Below are 11,433 nucleotides of genomic sequence, written 5' to 3' on the forward strand. Positions count from 1 at the left end.
GCTGTTCACATCGTGCCCACAGCAGGACCACATCTGGGACCTGTTGTGCTCTATTTCCCCTTTGAAGGGTATGACCCTCTCCGTCGCGTAGGGTATAAGGGGTTTGGGATGTACTGAATATATAATGTTAGTAACTCATGCATATCTATATATATCGATAACTGTAGCTGTGCTTACTGCGATAGGCTGGGCATCGATCCGTGCTAACCTGGTTCAGGTCGAACTGTCTCCCGCAGCGTCGACACTTGCGCATTTGGGGCTGAGGTCGGGCCGCGTAACGGCGGATCTCAGTGTAAGGGATATAAGCAGGAGGACGCTGTGTGCCAGGAGCAGGCATGCTTGCCACGGAGGCATTCGGACGCTGTGTTCCGGGATGAGGCATGTTCGCTCCGGGGGCATTAGGACGCTGTGTTCCGGGACGAGGCATGTTTGCTGCGGGGGCATTAGGAACTGCAACCCCAGGGTAATTAGTAGCGCCATAAGGCATTCCATGTACCTGACCCGGAGGTCCAAGGCGAGGAGCTCCATTTCCAGGCATGTTCAATACAGGAACCCAGGGCTCAACGCCTAGTGCAATAGGTGAGAGTCTAGATCGATGAGAGCTAGCCCTAGATGCAGTACTGCGCGTCGGTGACACGCTTAGGCGATGAATATCCTCTAGGTTGATCGGAGAAGGCCTTGCCGAATGAGAGTTTCGGGAAGGTGTGCCTAATGTAGATCCGTGAGAAGCGCCAGGAACTGGCTGTTTAATCAGACTACTATGACCCGAGGGGCGAGGCTTAGGAGCGTGCAGTTCCAAGGGGCGGTATTGAGATATGATAGGTCCGGGGGCTTGATCTTCAGAAGGTTGAGCTGTGCCAATCCGCTTCTTCTTCTGCTTGCTGGTACCCTCTGTCTCCGTTTCCTCCTGAGTCTTGGCTTCTGTCTCTACATCGCCCATCTTACGTTTCTGCCCTGTCTTGGGCTTCTCTTGGCGTTTAACGTGAACTCTAGGTTGGCCCGCTATCTGCACTGGCGCGTGCTCCACGTTTTCGAGGTCATCTGGATGAAGTTCAACCCTTTGTCGTCTCGGGAAGGGTGCGCCACGGCCTCGGCCACGACCGCGACCGCGACCACGTCCACCCACAGGCCGATCCGACGGTGCTGACGATGCCGACGGTGCCGACGATGCTGAAGGCGCCGCCGGTGCCTCAGCCATGGAGGGGCTTGTCTGAGAATCTTTCTCTGCCATCGCAGGATTCTGGCTGCTGCTGGTAGTTGTCTCGGCGCCTGGCTGATTGGGTGTAGATGCGGCAAGTGTAGATGAAGGTGTTGTGGTCGAAATGTATGCGCTTTCGACGGGTGCTGTATACCAGTGGTGGCTATCGATAAGTTCTGGCACAATGGGGGGGCGAGATGTTGAAGGTTCAGGTTGAGATTGACTAGGTCCTGGTGTTGAAATGTGAATAATTGGACGTGTGGGATTTCGAGGAAACAAGGTAGAGCCATCTTGGGCAGATGCATTGCTCGGCCGATTGCTCGATCTGGCGGCAGGAGTCCCTGGGCCGGCCTTCTTGGTCGTGGACTTCGGTTGTGACGCTTTGGTCTTTCGAGGCGCCCTCGGCTTCGGTTCCTTCTTCGCCTTCGGCTCTGCCTTGGGCTTGGGTGCCGCCTTGGGTTTGGGCGTCGCCTTTGCCTTGGGCGTTGGCTTTGCCTTTGGTGGTGCCTTTGGTGGTGCCTTTGCCTTGGATGGTGCCTTGAGCTTGGGCGTCGATTCGGATGCCACCGTCGTTGCCGCCTGCTTATCCTTGGCTGGTGCAGTTATCTTAGGATCAGCGTCTTCGCGAGGTGCTTGGGCGTTTGGATCCATGGTTGCAATATACTTCTCAAGGTATAATCGTTTGCGACGAGAATAATGAGAATACAAAATGGGTGGTGATCGTTGAGATTAGTCGCACGTGAACTGTGTGGATGAGGGGAAAGATTGTGAGTTAATATGGAACGACGTGTAAAAAAAAAGTTGTGTAGGTATGAAGGAAAAAATAAAAGGTGTGCAGTGTATTTCGTCTAGCTATGTAGACAATTGCATCACCAGGGTTACCGTCGCGACAGTCAAGTACTTAGGTACACAAGAAACACGCTAAAGGCTGCCAAATCATGGCTGGTCGTAAATAGAATGACGTGGAACTAACAATATCACCTAGGTAGCGTCTGATCTATTATGTAGAATGAACACTCACTGTGGTGATGGGTTCCAGTAGTAAACTTGCATAAAGCCACATGAGGCTTCAAGTTTTGGTTAGGGAATAACCGTTAAGATTTCCTAATAACATAGGTACGAGGTGGTCATAGGTCGTCTCTAGCGACCACTATTCTACTCCTAGGTTCTCACCTGGTGAACCGGCATCCTTTCACCTCTTCCATAGTGCCTACGCAGCTAAGTACGATGTTTAGATTAAATCTCATATTTTAACAAATGATGCTGGCCTTCTTTCGTTTCCCTTCTGGTGTACTCCAAGGTATGCGGTATAGTAGTTATGATATGATTTCTTAACACTATGAGACCCATATAGAATAACTGATATACACTTCCTGTACGGAGTTTCTAGTTATAATAGTTCTATTAGACTCCGATGCCTCCTTATTTTCCTAGGCAGGCATAAAGTGAACTTCGTGAAAATTGGTTCTCGACAGAACGTTTATATATAGGCACCGTAAATTGAGTTTGTAGCACAGCGAGAACCAGTTTGTTACTCAATATTGCGACAAAGCTGTTCGCATAAATAACTCTATCAAATGGATTTTGTTATACCACGCAAAAGGCAGCGGGTCATCTTACGCCATTGTATTGTCCCTGTATCCGTTGAAAGCATGGCTTCGTTGGATAGATCTAGTATGCTTGATAAATATATGAAAACAACAGCAAACTACCTACTCCTTCTTATCAAACATCTCCTGGGCTAGAGAGAGTTCACCGCTATCATCGTAGGCATCAGTCTGGAAGTCCACAGGGATAACCCCTAAATTCGCCGCCTCCTTAACAGTGAAGGTTCCATAAAGATCAGCTTCGTCATACTCGCCCATTCCAGCAACAGGAAACAGCTTATTGAGGATGATGAATAGAATGGCGCTGGTGAAGAAGCCTGAATGAAGAAATAATGTTAGAAAATCTGTAGTCAGTCGTTGCTTCTGGAGACCTAGTCCCACTTACCAATAAAGAACGCCATATAGTATATCTCATATAAACCCCTAGGCGCATTCGTGTCCCCCTCAACAGCAACGACAAGGCCGCCGATGGTTGGGATCCAACCGCAGACCCAGGCTAGGGCTGCTCGCCAATTGATACCATTCCAATACCAGTACGAAGTATTCTTCGTTGAGTATAAATGACTTAGACGGATTTTACGTCCACGTAAGATATAAAAGTCGGCTGCCATGAGGCCGATCAACGGCGACAGGAAGACGGAGAACGAGCTGAGAACCTGGATGAATGTTGTCGCTTTGTTCACAAGCTGCCAAGGCTGGACGATCCAAGCGGCGACGAAAGTGATGATGGCACCTCTCCTGATATTGATGTAATGAGGACACATCCCAGCAAGGTCGATACCACCAGCCACGGCGTTACCGCATATGTTTTCGAACATGCTAGTTAGACAGAATCCAAAAGCGAGGAAGAACACACCAGCTCGAGCTGCTGATGATCCATCTCCGTTATCCATCATTTTCATTAAAAGGTCTGGTGGATTCCAGTATACCTCTCCGTAGATCTTCTGGCCAGCGCTGGTTGTCACTAGGCCAACGAGACATACGAGAACACCAGTGATCCATCCCGATGAAATCGTTCCAATAACATAAGCTTTCCAGTCCCGAGCATACCGCGAAAAATCAGATCCATTAGTGATACCCGCAGAGTTACTACCAACTGTCTGATTAATGCCGGCCATCAAGAGCCAGGACACGTTCCATAGAGAACCCTCAGGAAGGGCCACGCCGGTATTCATAAGGGGACCCACGCCCTTTGCAGTTGACAGGGCCCATATCATCATAGAGATCATGCCAAGGGCGCTGTATATGGACGTGAACAGGAATGGGATCTTGAATTTTTCGGGTGGGATCCACAGAAGCGGCGTTGACAGGACCCAGAAGACGATGAAGCCTACAAATTCATCACCAGTTGTTGGTAGGCTTTCAGGCAGGAAATTTCGCATCTTGGCGTAGGAGGGCCAGAGAGCTGTCATGCATACGGCGGCGAGTCGTCCGCCATTCCAACACTGGATGGCGTTCCATATGAAGTTAAGCAAGACTCGCTGTAGCAGGGGTATGTAACTTCCTCGCATGCCCCAAGTGAAGCGATTCTGGATTGTGAAGCCGATATGCCATCGCAGACCACACCAGGCAACCACAGTAGAGAAGGCGGCTATCATGAAACGGCCAATGACGATTATCAACATAGACTGGGAAACCGACAACCCTTCCGCTATATCGGATGATTAGGAGGAAGCAAAAATAACAATCAGCTGAGGAAGCTTACTCAAGAAAGTACTTGGAGTCTGCCAGTTCGTGATATTCAACGACGACAAAGTCCAAAAACCGTAGTAATGAAACCAGCCTAGTTGGATGGTAAGCATAGGTCATATCTCACCTGGTACGATAATTGAGACTTACCCCATGTTCTTCGGTTGGGTGGTAAGGGGACCAAGTCCCGATTGCACCACTGATCCGTTTGCTCGTGTCGACTCTCATCGCCGTGTAAACGGACCTTCTCCTTAACAGTCTCAAAACGAGATCTTAAGCCGACAGCCATGGTTACAGTATTCTGAGGGCCGACATGACAAAAGTCAAGTCCAAAGGTCGGCGAGCCTTCAATGCGGTCCTACGGGGTATTATACATGCCGTAAGCTGCGGTACCTGCACAAAATGCCACAGAACAGAATCAGCCATTCAGCGTGCAAAACACCATGTTACCTTCCGGGTGGAATCATGGTCGGCCGGTTAGCTCTATCATGGCGAGAAGGCCAAGATATAGAGATAACAGGTAGGACAAGATCGGCATGCTACGACCAATACAGAGATTATTAGAGTCCCTAGCAGCGAGATGGCAGGGGGTGAGACAAGAAAAGGGAAATGATATCGGCACCCCACACCACCTGCCAGGACCGGGGTACCTGCCGGGGTATGGACCAAGATAGCTATCTTATCTGATCCGATGATAAGCTTGTGGAGGGGGATCTCCGTAAGACCACCGAGACGAAACCTTCCATCCTTTAAACTCCACTTCTAAATGTTCAATTTTATCTTACCTAACATTTCTACAATCATCCAGTTTGCTTCACTGCATGAATTTAACTACTAGATCGAGTAGAAGTCAACTGAAGCATTTAGATTTGAAACTGTTTAAAATGAAGGAATAACAGCTTTAATATTTTCTCGATTCGCAATATCTTAGTCCTATCAACTTCAAAAATGACATAAATCCAAGTCGCAATGCTAGCCGCATTGGATGTTCCAAGCCCGGCCGCCCTACCATTTACGCGAAGGGGGGCGGGCGATAAAGTAGCAGTCGCGGCCGAAGCCGGCTTCGGTAGGAATATGCCGAGCAAGCTGTTTGCTATTTCTAGGCACGAAACTCCGGCTGCGATGGACCCTAGGTAGTGTACCTATATATGCGCAATACATGTAGATCTTGTAGGATTCCGAGATCTCGTCCTTCTAGAATAAAATGGGATCTTCTATCGAATCCAAAAAGACCTTGCGCATCGGCGTCGATGTTGGTGGCACCAACACCGATGGTGTCGTCCTCGACCCGTCGCGCGCCCTAGAGCCGGACAAGGGCATCATCGCTTGGCACAAGGCGCCGACGACCACAAACCCGAGTCTTGGGATCAACGATGCCATCACGACTATGTTCAAGACCGCTGGCATCAGCCCGGACCAAGTCGCCAGCGTCACCATCGGCACAACTCATTTCGTCAATGCTGTCGTTGAGAGGGATGCCGCGCGCCTGACCAAGGTCGCCGTCCTGCGGCTCTGCGGTCCCTTCTCTAAGCATGCTCCTCCTTGCATCGATTGGCCGGACGACATGCGCGAGCTCATCCTCGGCTACCACGCCCTTCTAAAAGGTGGCCTGGAAGTCGACGGGTATCTCATTTCTGACATCGACGAGAATGAAATCAGAGAACAATGTGCTATCATCCGGGAGAAGGGAATCAAGAGCATAGTCGTAAACGGGGTCTTCAGCCCCATTGACACTGTCGAAAAGCAAGAGGAACGCGCCGCCGCCATTATCCGCGCTGAGATCCCTGGCGCCGATATCGTCTGTTCTAAAGAAGTTGCTAACCTGGGTTTCCTGGAGCGTGAAAATGCCGCTATATTGAATGCTTCCATTCTTGCATTCGCTCGTAAGACCATCCGTTCATTCCAGGAGCCGATCAAGCGTTTAGGTCTCGACTGTCCCGTGTTCATCACGCAGAATGATGGTACAATTCTTTCTGGTGACATGGCGGCAAGGTTGCCCATCCGAACTTTCTCATCCGGTCCGACGAACAGTATGCGCGGCGCTGCCTTCCTCGTGCAGAACGAGCTAGACGAGGCAATAATGGTAGTTGACATAGGCGGAACGACCACTGACGTAGGCCTTTTGCTCGCGAATGGCTTCCCACGCCAGCAGGCCGCCTATAGCGATTTGGCGGGAGTTCGGATGAACTTTTCTTGTCCAGACGTTAAGAGCATCGGCCTCGGCGGTGGTTCCATCGTCAGAGACGGCGAAACACTGACTGTAGGTCCTGATAGCGTCGGTTATAAAATCACCGAAGAAGCTTTAGTGTTCGGCGGCAAAATACTCACCACCACTGACTGTACGGTTCTAGCGGACAGCACGGTTGAGATAGGAAATAAGGAATTAGTGAAAGGCGCCTTAAATGAAGAGGGAATTGCGAAATTCAAGACTGTCGTTAAACACAAGATCGAGAAGATCATTGATACAATGAAAACATCACCCGAAGACCTTCCCGTGCTTCTTGTGGGAGGTGGTGCCGTAATAGCGCCAGATGAACTGAAGGGAGCGAGCAAGGTACTCAAGCCAAAGTGGTCAGGAGTCGCAAATGCTATCGGAGCCGCGATTGCAAGAGTCAGCGCCGTCGTAGACACAGTAAAATCTACTGAGTCCAGGTCTACGCAACAGATCTTGGAGGAGATCTGTCAAGACGCTATCGAGCGAGCCGTGGCGAACGGTGCATCAAGGTCGACTGCAAAGGTTGTGGAAATGGATACTCTGCCTTTGCCGGTATTTTACCATTTCGAACCTCATCTGAACGAATATCATCTAATTGCATTTATAGTACATAGCTAACAAGTCGCGGTTTACCGTGCGAGCCGCGGGAGACCTCGATTACTCGCGCACGGATTTTGCAACCCTCCACTTCGACGAAACGTCCACGGAAACGGAAGTCCAAATGGACGAATACGAAAAGGCCGCACGGAATCCCGAGAAGAACACGAAGCCGGAGCCAAAGGAAGATATCGACATCGACAACTATAAACCCACGGTAAAGAACCGCGTCTGGTATGTCAACGAAACGGACCTCGTCTGGATTACTATTGGCTGCTACATCCTCGGGACCGGCGGAGGCGGCAGCCCCTACGCATCCATGATCCGGCTGCGGGCAATGCTGCGCAGGGGCGATGTGGTCCGCGTCGTAAACCCGGACGATTTGAAAGACGACGCAGCGGTAGCAACCGGTGGCCACGCCGGCTCGCCCACAGTCGGAATAGAAAAGTTGGCCGGCGACGAGATGACCGACTGTCAAGTAGAGCTGTACAAGATCTGCGACGATTATCCATCGCATATCATCTCGGTGGAGATCGGAGGCGGCAACGGCTTGCAGAGCATGATCATCGGCGCGAGCACAAACATGAACCTGCCGGCCGTAGACGGCGACTGGATGGGGAGAGCATATCCCACCAAGTGGCAGACGACGCCGGTTGTCTTCAATGAGCGGACACCAATCTGGTCGCCGGTGGCGATGACGGACGGCAACGGAAACGTCGTCATCGTACCAAAATCCACCTCAGACCTCCAAGTTGAGCGTATACTTCGCGCGGCGCTAAGCCAGATGGGATCGGGCGTAGGAGTTGCCGACCCGCCCGTGACTGGATCGGAATGCAGACGATGGGCCGTCGAACATACCATCTCGCAATCGTGGCGAATCGGCCGAGCGGTTGCGAAGGCGCGCCAAGCCAACCGCATAGACAACGTCGCAGAGACCATCCTGGCCGAATGCGGAGGCCCCGAAGCCGGCAAAGTGCTATGGAAGGGCAAGATCGTAGGCGTGGAGCGTATGCTGCGCATGGGCCACATCTACGGGGAGTGCATCATCGAAGGCGCGGATGTAGTCGACGACGAGACTGCCACCGCAAACAAGGACGCTTCTGCTTCCGGACAGCCGCAGTTCCAGGGAAGGATCAAGATCCCGTTCAAGAACGAGAATATCGCCGCCATCAAAATTTCCCGGTCAGTTGTAGATGGAAAGGTCGTAGAGACGGAGGACGAGGTGCTGGGTCTCGTGCCAGACCTGATCACCGTGATCGACGCGCAGAACGGCGAGGCCATCGGTACCCCGGAGTACCGGTACGGATTGCTGGTTATCGTCCTAGGCATTACGGCTAGCGAACGTTGGACTTCGGAGAGGGGCATCGAGATCGGCGGCCCGAAGGCCTTCGGCATGGATCACCTCACCTATAAGCCCCTAGGTAAATTCGTGAAACCTAGGAGCGTGATTGATGAGTTCGATGTTAACGAGTAGAGGTGCTTCGCTATACAGAGTAAAAGATTAGCGCAATTTATATATCTAGAAATCTTTACATATTAGAATATCCAAGTGGCCAAGAGCCGGCATGAAATATATATTATTATAGTCTCTACTGTAGGTATCCATATATAACCAGCAGCTATTCCTCTACAATATACACGTCATCCGCAAATTTAGAGGCCCAAACTGTATAACATCAATACGCAATCGTGATAGAGTTTCTGGCGCTGACGTTGCAAATACCTACTGGGATCCTATGTTCCTCAGGGTGTCTGGAGATATCGCAATATTTGAAAAGTGTAGTCAGCGACTGTGACGAACGTAGATAATATAAGCTCTAATAAGACCAACGCCTTTCACATACGACCATAAGTTCTAGAATACTCGGGATCCCGTCCGCTCTCCCATAGATAAGCTGGAGACTGCCACATCAGTAGTTGGGTCGGTGACGACCAGCGAATCCGTGGTGTTGTATGTTTTATTTTCCTTGTATTCCTTTTTGGAGTTTAGATACCTTTATGAATGGGATACATGAAATATAGGCACTGTGTTTGTTATGGTCTAGCGGCTATTTAGGTAGAACGTAAGGTTACTAATGGCGTGGAACAGCATCCGACCACAAATATTACACATGGGAAGCTTACCTAGATACCCAGGCAAGTATCCAAAAAAGAAAGAAACAATGAAGAACAAAAACCGTTATATCATCTACCTAACTGTCCCCTCCCCGAACCACGATCACCACATCCCGCGTCCGCCGCCGGCAATCTCGGAAACGCCAGCCAAATCCCCAGCGTCGCAAGTATCAGCACAAAAACCACGACCTGAAAAACCTGGATCCCCAAACCCTCGACCAACGCCCCGAGCGCAAACGGCAAGACCGCGCCTCCGACCTGCCCGACCAAAACCACGAACGAAACAGCACCGACGTGCATCTCGCGCGGCAGCAGACGCGCCAACACATACACGCCCGACGGGAACAGCGGACCGAGACAAAACCCCAAGAGCGCGATCGCAGCAGCCGCGAAAGCAGGAATACCACCAATAAATCGAACACTAGCAACGAACAGCGCCTCGAAAACCAGCGCCGCGAGCAGGTACACGGTAGTAGCTCGTCGCACACCAAGGCGATCATTCGCGAGGGCGCCGAGCACGACGCGGCCCGCGGCCTGGCCGACCCAGAACAGCGAGGAGGTGAGGCTGGCGAGGTAAGGCGAGGAGCGGCCGCCGCGCGTCATGAAGACGACGATCCAGCCCGAGATGGCGTTCTCGGTGCCGACGCAGGCGAGGAAGTACAGCGCGCAGATCCAGGTCGCGGTGTGTTTGAAGATGGCGGTTTTGGAGCTCGGGGAGACGGAGGTAGAGGTGGGGTCCTGGGCTGAAGCTGGGGAAAGGAGAGGGTCTTGGTCTGGGTCTTGGGTGTGCGTGGACCGGTACGAAGCTGCGTCCTCGAAGCGGAAGGCGAGGAGGAGTGCTACGGCCTCGAGGACGGAGGCGCCTAGCTGTGACCCTAATGTTACCTAATAGCTCGATCTTGAAGGGGTCATATATTTACTTGGGTAGGTATGTAAGTATATAGACATAAAGGGGATCCTTACGAGAACATAATACCAAGCATACCACGGCAGCCGCCCAACCTCAAGCATAGTCCCAGCGAGAAACGGCCCCACGGCCGCGCCCGCCGAGTACGAGCCGTGCAAGAACCCCTGCACCACATTCGCGTTCCGCATACCCCCAGCCCAGGCGCAGAACGAGCCGTCCAAGACGCCCGTCCCGAGCGAGCCGACCGCCATCGCGACAAGCAGCACCGGGAACGGGGGGTGCAGCGCCGCGGCCGCGGCCATCACGACGTGGAACAGGGGCCCGACGGCAGCGACGCCGCGCCTGCCGAACCGCGAGTGGATCGCGCCGTTGAGGTACGAAGCTACCACGTACCCGGAGGGCCAGACGAGGAAGATGGAGGAGACGCGGAGGTCGGTGAGGTGGTAGTACGCCTCGAACTGGGGGACCATGACCCCGAGCGTTGAGACAAGCATGCCCAGCACTATAAATGAGAACATGGCTGCGGCGATTTGGGCCAATGTATTGGTTGATCGCCGGATATCCGCGGATATTGACGCCGGCTTGCCCGGATCGGACGTCCGGCGCCGTGTCTCAATGGCATTATGGGGCCGTGGCGGAGAGCGGCTGAAGGCCCTGTTCTGTGCTAAACCTCCGGAGAGAAGAGGTTCCCTTTCGCGGGTCGTTTCGTCTAAAGACGCCATTATAACAATTCCGATGACCACCTACCTACCTAGGTAGTAATTGAGGTAGCCTAGAGCAAAGACCGTCACATAGAAAGGAGGGCGAACCTATGAATGCGCTTCGCGGAAACCTACTTCAATTTGCCGGGAAGACGCATTGAGAACGTAGACGATGGCGGCGCTAATGCACAAATTCATTGGCCAATGCAGAGTACGCGCTGCAGCCAACCGAGATGAGTTCCGCCTTTCATTCGTCGTACAAGATGAAGCAGTCGGATAATGGAAAAAATAGAGAGATCCCCTCCTAGTAGACTCACCAAATAGCCACGGAATAAAACATCCGGCATCGTCGATGTGCTTAGTCATCATCCCTCATCAATGACCCCCGTGTGACATAGAATTGG

The 11,433-nt window shown here is 52.0% G+C and overlaps 4 protein-coding genes across 4 annotated transcripts; 1 reads left to right on the plus strand and 3 right to left on the minus strand.

Moving 5' to 3' along the window:
* On the minus strand, window positions 1–2,157 carry F4807DRAFT_433030 (uncharacterized protein). Its single transcript, XM_047998643.1, has 2 exons — window positions 186–2,157; window positions 1–126 (listed from the first exon to the last, which is right to left on the minus strand). The coding sequence occupies exons 1-2, from the start codon at window positions 1,847–1,849 to the stop codon at window positions 51–53; spliced, it is 1,740 nt and encodes a 579-aa protein (XP_047852584.1). The 5' UTR covers window positions 1,850–2,157; the 3' UTR covers window positions 1–50.
* Window positions 2,158–2,651: 494 nt separating this feature from the next.
* F4807DRAFT_433034 (NCS1 nucleoside transporter family protein-like protein) lies at window positions 2,652–4,999 on the minus strand. The gene is made up of 4 exons (XM_047998644.1): window positions 4,645–4,999; window positions 4,511–4,588; window positions 3,191–4,456; window positions 2,652–3,122 (listed from the first exon to the last, which is right to left on the minus strand). Exons 1-4 carry the CDS (start codon window positions 4,781–4,783, stop codon window positions 2,911–2,913), a joined length of 1,695 nt encoding a protein of 564 aa, XP_047852585.1. The 5' UTR covers window positions 4,784–4,999; the 3' UTR covers window positions 2,652–2,910.
* A 615-nt stretch (window positions 5,000–5,614) lies between these two features.
* Window positions 5,615–8,958, plus strand: F4807DRAFT_433036 (DUF917-domain-containing protein). The gene is made up of 2 exons (XM_047998645.1): window positions 5,615–7,261; window positions 7,317–8,958. The coding sequence occupies exons 1-2, from the start codon at window positions 5,699–5,701 to the stop codon at window positions 8,778–8,780; spliced, it is 3,027 nt and encodes a 1,008-aa protein (XP_047852586.1). The 5' UTR covers window positions 5,615–5,698; the 3' UTR covers window positions 8,781–8,958.
* A 532-nt stretch (window positions 8,959–9,490) lies between these two features.
* F4807DRAFT_462154 (MFS general substrate transporter) lies at window positions 9,491–11,050 on the minus strand (the record flags this gene model as incomplete). Its single annotated transcript, XM_048001785.1, has 2 exons — window positions 9,491–10,288; window positions 10,385–11,050. The coding sequence occupies 2 exons, from the start codon at window positions 11,048–11,050 to the stop codon at window positions 9,491–9,493; spliced, it is 1,464 nt and encodes a 487-aa protein (XP_047852587.1).
* Window positions 11,051–11,433: the final 383 nt, after the last annotated feature.

The sequence above is a fragment of the Annulohypoxylon truncatum genome (assembly GCF_022578515.1).
Source record: "Annulohypoxylon truncatum strain CBS 140777 unplaced genomic scaffold F4807scaffold_24, whole genome shotgun sequence".
NCBI lineage: Eukaryota > Fungi > Ascomycota > Sordariomycetes > Xylariales > Hypoxylaceae > Annulohypoxylon > Annulohypoxylon truncatum.

Bases quoted from the DNA above. Each gene is read 5' to 3' on its own strand.
- F4807DRAFT_433030 (XM_047998643.1), bottom strand. From the start codon at position 1,849: ATGGATCCAAACGCCCAAGCACCTCGCGAAGACGCTGATCCTAAGATA. The intron at 127-185 runs CTATCGCAGTAA...TGAGTTACTAAC, and splicing joins AGCACGGATCGATGCCCAGC to ATTATATATTCAGTACATCC.
- F4807DRAFT_433034 (XM_047998644.1), bottom strand. From the start codon at position 4,783: ATGGCTGTCGGCTTAAGATCTCGTTTTGAGACTGTTAAGGAGAAGGTC. The intron at 4,589-4,644 runs GTAAGTCTCAAT...CCATCCAACTAG, and splicing joins ACCCAACCGAAGAACATGGG to GCTGGTTTCATTACTACGGT. The intron at 3,123-3,190 runs GTAAGTGGGACT...TTCTTCATTCAG, and splicing joins CTATATGGCGTTCTTTATTG to GCTTCTTCACCAGCGCCATT.
- F4807DRAFT_433036 (XM_047998645.1), top strand. From the start codon at position 5,699: ATGGGATCTTCTATCGAATCCAAAAAGACCTTGCGCATCGGCGTCGAT. The intron at 7,262-7,316 runs GTATTTTACCAT...TTGCATTTATAG, and splicing joins TGGATACTCTGCCTTTGCCG to TACATAGCTAACAAGTCGCG.